The sequence below is a fragment of the Nelumbo nucifera genome, chromosome 4 (genome assembly GCF_055504915.1).
Source record: "Nelumbo nucifera cultivar China Antique chromosome 4, China Antique-T2T, whole genome shotgun sequence".
In the NCBI taxonomy this organism is placed as follows: domain Eukaryota; kingdom Viridiplantae; phylum Streptophyta; class Magnoliopsida; order Proteales; family Nelumbonaceae; genus Nelumbo; species Nelumbo nucifera.
In genome coordinates, this window is record NC_142652.1 from 25,541,664 (window position 1) to 25,547,810 (window position 6,147).

The 6,147-nt window shown below is 40.0% G+C and overlaps 1 protein-coding gene across 1 annotated transcript; it reads left to right on the forward strand.

Moving 5' to 3' along the window:
• The first annotated feature begins 1,274 nt into the window (after window positions 1–1,274).
• On the forward strand, window positions 1,275–3,810 carry LOC104603014 (protein ASPARTIC PROTEASE IN GUARD CELL 1). The gene has a single exon (XM_010266913.3). The coding sequence runs from the start codon at window positions 1,948–1,950 to the stop codon at window positions 3,430–3,432; it is 1,485 nt and encodes a 494-aa protein (XP_010265215.1). The 5' UTR covers window positions 1,275–1,947; the 3' UTR covers window positions 3,433–3,810.
• Window positions 3,811–6,147: the final 2,337 nt, after the last annotated feature.

The following is a 6,147-nucleotide window of genomic DNA, read 5'->3' on the forward strand; positions in this document are numbered from 1 at the left end:
CTACCAAACACCAACAATTTTTGTATAGGTATTTGCCTCAAATGAAACAAACGGCAAGAGTACAAAACAGGTGAACTCATATTGCATTCATGAACCGGAATGAATGTATTTATGCACTCTACGAATTTGTATTTGCAAAAAGATAGAGCAAAAATATAATCCTTTAAAAAATGGGAAGCAACTAAGGCTGAGTTTGGGATGAGTACAAATGCAAATATATAGAATGCAAAATCTTATATTTTGTATGTATTTATGTTGTAGATATTTGTATTTATAATCTTTCCAAACTGAGCCTAACAAATTGTCTGACCTTGTTTTTTATACAAGAGAACCTTTGGAAAGAATGCAAAAGGCAAATGCATCAATGTAAATGCAAATTCGGTCAGAAAGTACGAATGTAAATATGGTTCCATTTTGCATTGATAAATTTTGTATTGTGTTTGATTGTGATGGATATAAACATGAATTTAAAGATTAGAATTTACCTATTTTACATTGACCACTGTAAGTGCAAAATTTTCTTCTATTTTTTTGAAAGCAAATTATAGTCTATTGTGAATGCAAAAATGCAAGGAGTAACAAATAATTTAATTTTCAGCGCAAACGACTTCCAAACTGACCGAAATTCAAATTGGCCTTTGGTTCTGTATTTGCACTCTCTCACCAAGTGCAGAATATGTATTTGTACTATTATGAGGGGAGGAAATATTAACTTCTCCGTCTTCCAGAACTAACTCTACCCGATGTCATTAATTTTCTTTCCTCGGCCATAAATAAAGTAGATCAATTATTCAATTCATTTTGATAGATCAAGAATCCACACAAGGCAGGACCATAGGCCTGTGCAGGCATTTGGCTTCTATTAATTATTGTTGGGAATTCACATGGGCGCCCCACATCACATTTTAACTGTATATTGGGAATACTTGTCAATGACAAGCAGGAGATATTCTCAATTAACGCTGAGATATGCATGTGAGGCGTCAGTAGGGTGCTGATGTGATTTCTATAATTGGACTCTCACTCACTCACTGAATAAATAAAGAGACAGAATGCTTGTGCCAAACATTTATAGAAGTTGCCCCGTTTAGCCAAACTCTAGGTCTCAGTAATTCACAATTAACATATAAAAAGAAGAAAAAAGAAATAACAATTCAATACTTATTAACCCCACCCGGCCTGGTATCAATCGATGTAATAATTTGTTTCAAATTTTAACCATAGGAAAAAGAAAAATTCATGAGTGGAAAAGTTGAACAAGTAGAGCTCTTTTGAGAATTCTAACCTACCTTATTAGAAATTTTTGATAAAAATAACAAATAAATGTATTTACCTGACCGAATAAATATATTCCCAATCTGGATGTTACTAGTTGGAAGTTGGAACAACTTTCAGCTGAGAAGAGTTGGGGTTTCATTTGCCTATATTGTCTTAAACCCGACCCGTTTCCGAATTTCAAAATCCTAGATGATTCAATATTTAATGGACCTCCCAAATTTTCCACATTATCATAACCATCCAATGTCTTGATTCTAAACTTGTAGAGACCTCTTAGGTGGGTCCCAATGATTGTCCATTAGGCATTAGCAACATCCACGAAATGGGTTCAGACTTCAGAGTGTCTTAAGGAAATCATGCTGATGAGCTGAAATGCTGAATGCTTAAACCCAGGAACAAGATAGATATGGCCTTAGATTGTGGCAGAAAATCAACCCAGCCGTAAATCCCTGTCTCACACCCTTTGAAAATTGCAAGTTAGGTTCAAAGCCCCTTTCTCGCTTAATGCTTTTGTTTTCTCCCAACAAGTCTGACGTGAGTCACTGTAAATTCTCCCTCTCTAGTGTCTTCCCTTCTCCAATAAAACCAGACCTCACACCACATAATCTTTAAACTCCCCCCTTCCCCCTCTCTCTCTCTCCTTCCATTCTTCTTCTCCCTGCAACAACAATGGCAGACGGAGGGCCTGGTTTTTGTTTCTTCTGGGCTGTATTCTTTGCTTACTTCTTCTGTGTTGCTCTTTCTAGGAGCTTAATCGAGATCCCTAAAACCACTGTGCTCGATGTCTCCGCCTCCCTTCAGAAAACCCATAATGTTCTCTCCTTCAACCCAGAGGCCTTTCAGACCCTCCATCCAAAAGAGCAGACCACCACCGAACCATCGTTGGCTTCCTTGGTTCTGTCGATACATCCACGACACACACTTCACAAGCCCACCCACACAGACTACAAAACTCTCACTCTAGCCCGACTCAAGCGAGACGCGGCCCGAGTTAGATCCCTCAACACCAAAGTGGATCTGGCTGTTAAAGGCATCAAGAAATCAGATCTCAAACCCTTGTTGATGGAAAATGCAGTACAACCTTCTTCTAAGGATCTCGAAGGTCCGGTCATCTCAGGGATGAGTCAGGGTAGTGGCGAGTATTTTTCCCGATTAGGTATCGGTGTTCCGGCGAAACAGTTGTACATGGTGATTGACACGGGCAGCGACGTTAACTGGGTGCAATGCGCCCCCTGTACGGATTGCTACGACCAAGCCGATCCGATATACGAGCCCTCTTCTTCTTCTTCGTACTCGCCCCTGTCCTGCGACTCCGAGCAATGCAAATCGCTGGACGTGTCGGCTTGTCGAAACGGGTCCTGCCTCTACCAGGTTTCGTACGGAGATGGGTCTTACACCGTCGGCGACTTCGTCACAGAAACCATAACGTTCGGCAACTCGGGGGCCGTTAACAACATCGCTCTTGGCTGCGGCCACGACAACGAGGGCCTGTTCATCGGCGCCGCTGGCTTGATTGGTCTCGGCGGGGGATCGTTGTCATTCCCTTCTCAGATCAAAGCTTCTTCTTTGTCATACTGCCTCGTCGACCGGGACTCGAGCTCGTCGTCCACTCTCGAGTTCGACGCCCCTGAACCATCCGACGCCGTTACCGCTCCGTTACTCCGTAACACTCAACTCGACACTTTCTACTACGTGGGCTTAACCGGGATCAGCGTTGGCGGCGAGTTGCTGTCAATCCCTCCATCATTGTTCGCAGTGGACGAGAGCGGCAACGGTGGAGTTATAGTCGACTCGGGAACGGCCGTGACTCGGTTGAAAACCGAGGCGTACAACTCGCTCCGCGACGCATTCGTCAAGGGAACCGGAGACCTACCGTCAACGAGCGGTGTGGCTTTGTTTGACACTTGTTACGATCTATCGTCGAAGACGAGCGTCGAAGTCCCGACCGTTACGTTCCACTTCCCCGGCGGGAAGTCGTTGCCTCTACCGGCAAAGAACTACCTGGTTCCGGTGGACTCACAGGGGACGTTCTGCTTCGCGTTCGCGCCGACATCGTCGGCGTTGTCGATAATCGGTAACATCCAGCAGCAGGGGACACGTGTCAGTGTCGATTTCCAGAAGTCTGTAGTTGGGTTCTCGCCTAGTAAGTGTTAGATTGACAGCTTCACTTCTAATCGGGTTGTTTATGGCCCTTCCTTTAAACTTTTCGTCGGTCGCTTTCCGGTTTTGCCCTTGGTGAAAGAGAGGTTTTACGGTTTGACCTCTCACAAGTCACAACTTGCAGATTTTATAAAAAAGAGATGCATGTGAGTGGGTTAGTGGGGGCCGTTTCTAGTAAGTGTAAGGAGGGAAATGGGGCAAGTTGGTGTCGTTATTATGATCACAGTTCGGTGGCATGTATAGTAATTTAATTGAAAAGTTAGGGGAGTAATTAATATCTGAGAGATTATATATGGACTATGGAGTAGTGCAGTGATGTTTTTTTACCGTTACGGCGTTACGTTTTATTAATGTTGTTTATTGATGTGAAAATGAGATTATTATAAAAAGTAAAAACATATGGAATTAATTAATTAATTAGCGAGAGAGATAATCCAATGTTGTGTTTGTCGTGGTTTGCATGGGTGCCACGTGGAATGATCTGGCACCTACAAACTGTCTCTCTTTTGGAGGGATGTTGGGTAGGTCTGGTGGGGACGTGGGGACGGGGAATCTGCTTTATTCGTGGAGGGTGGAGTGGTGGAGGGAGAGGAAGTTCATGGAGTTGAGTTGGGGCCGGGTCAGGGTGGGCTTCGCTTTCTTGGAAGACGGGAATTGGGAACCAGTTCACATGCATAATAATAAGATGCGTTATCACGTCACGTATGGGCTGGTGGGCTCTAAAGCTTGGCCCACTACCACCTTGGCCTCTTTCCCAACACGGGGGCCAGGCCCGTACGTGTCCCCCATGACCCGTGCACAATATCCACAAGAGAGAGAGGGGGGACCACTTCGTCACGGATGAGATAGTCCAGAGAGAGCGAGAGAGTCTGGTCAAGATGCTGCATTTATCTCGAAAATTGGGGCCATTTTGTAATTACGAGATGTATTGTGGTGTTTTCAGTGATTTGGCAACATGGGGCAATGGCATTAGCAAATTGGTTCGGATGATGTTCCCAATACAGGGCGGCAGATCCGGAGTGTTAACAAATTTGCATCTCTTATATTTTGAGATTTGTTAAAAGGAGGCTCGGAGTTTGGTTTTGATCGGTGCAACTGTTCGAACACAGCCTTTGATTGTGAATATTTTCGTATTAATGTGTTTTATTTCATGGGAATATATTCTCGATGCAAAGTTACAAAAGATTGTTGGAATTGGAATGGTGTGAGCACGGGGTTAAACTGACCAAAGTTGATGAAATGAAAACATCATCAAAATCAAGTCATAATTATTTTTGAGATTGCAATCAGCATGTATGCGTCTTCACCAAATAAATTTCAATGCATCTTTTAAAAAAATTAAAAAGGTGGTATCGTGATTCTTGAGAGACCAGCTTCAGTCAGGACAAATTCATGTCCACACCATTCTAACAGCCTTTGGATTGGGAATATCTCTCCATAAAATAAAGCATGTGATATTCTCAATATAAGGCAGTAAAGGCTGCCCGAACAGAAGCCGAACTCGATTCTTGATGCAACTGGGTGCTTGCATTGTAGAGTTGTAGTAATGTCATATATAAAGAGTTTAAAGAATTTAATATATTTTAAATGATAATAGGCAGGTTTGGGTTATTTTCAATTTGTTCTAAAAAAATAAATTTGATCAAATAAAACTCTTGATAGGCAAAATTGGTGTATAGAAAGTATGGATAATGGCTCCATGAAATCGCCTATTTGTTGAATCACGTATTACGTATATAGTGTTTGAAGTTGAACTGATAGAAATAGAAATATCAAATAGGCAGTGAATGTGGAAAGGGACAAAGATTGAGAACTCCAATAAGGAATAACTTTGCGTCTTTGCCATCTGGTTATTTGCTTAATTAACGAGGGAGTATGGGCATTGGCCATTGGGGACATTATTTGGTTACTATTATAAAATAAAAAACTTTATCATATATCAATAATATTATTGGATTTAATTAAGCTGTTTTTAAGTCTAAAATCTATTTTGTATTCCGCTTTTAGTGAAGTCCCCCTAGTATTTATTTGGACAGTTGCTATAGCATATATATAGTCCAGTTCATCTGGTCTAATTTGGATTTGTCTATTAAAAAGAAAAAAAAAAAAAAAAAGTGCAATGCCCCACTCAATATATGGTGGACCGTGTCCTTCATTGGTGGAATCTTTGCAAAAGAGATTCTCAAATCAATTATGTTGCTTGCATCACTTGTTCCCTTATCCTTTGTTCTAATTGGTCATAGAAATAAAAATATTAATAATGTAATAATTATTTTAGTAATTAAAAATTTTTATATAAATATGTATCTTAAAAATTTTAATAGATTTGATATATTTTAAACTAAGATTATATATTTTTATAAGTTAATAATTGATATTTTAATTTATATTTGAGAATTTAATATTTGGTCGACTTTTTTGTGCATTATCAATACAATTGTATGATATTTATGCATCCCGCTATATTAATTGTAATATATTTTTTCGTATACACCATTAAAATATACATTTTCTATGTATTTATACATTATTTTTTCTATTTGATTTTAAATTTAGTGTTATTAATGTATTTATGGAATTTGTATGCATTTCATTAGCATATCTAAGCGTTTATATATATACATTTCAAATTGTATGCATTTCAAATTGAGCCTTAGGCTGTATTTGGTTGCGGTGCAATTTTATTTGCACTAGTACAAATGCATGGGA

Coding starts and splice junctions, on each gene's coding strand:
- LOC104603014 (XM_010266913.3), top strand. CDS start 1,948: ATGGCAGACGGAGGGCCTGGTTTTTGTTTCTTCTGGGCTGTATTCTTT.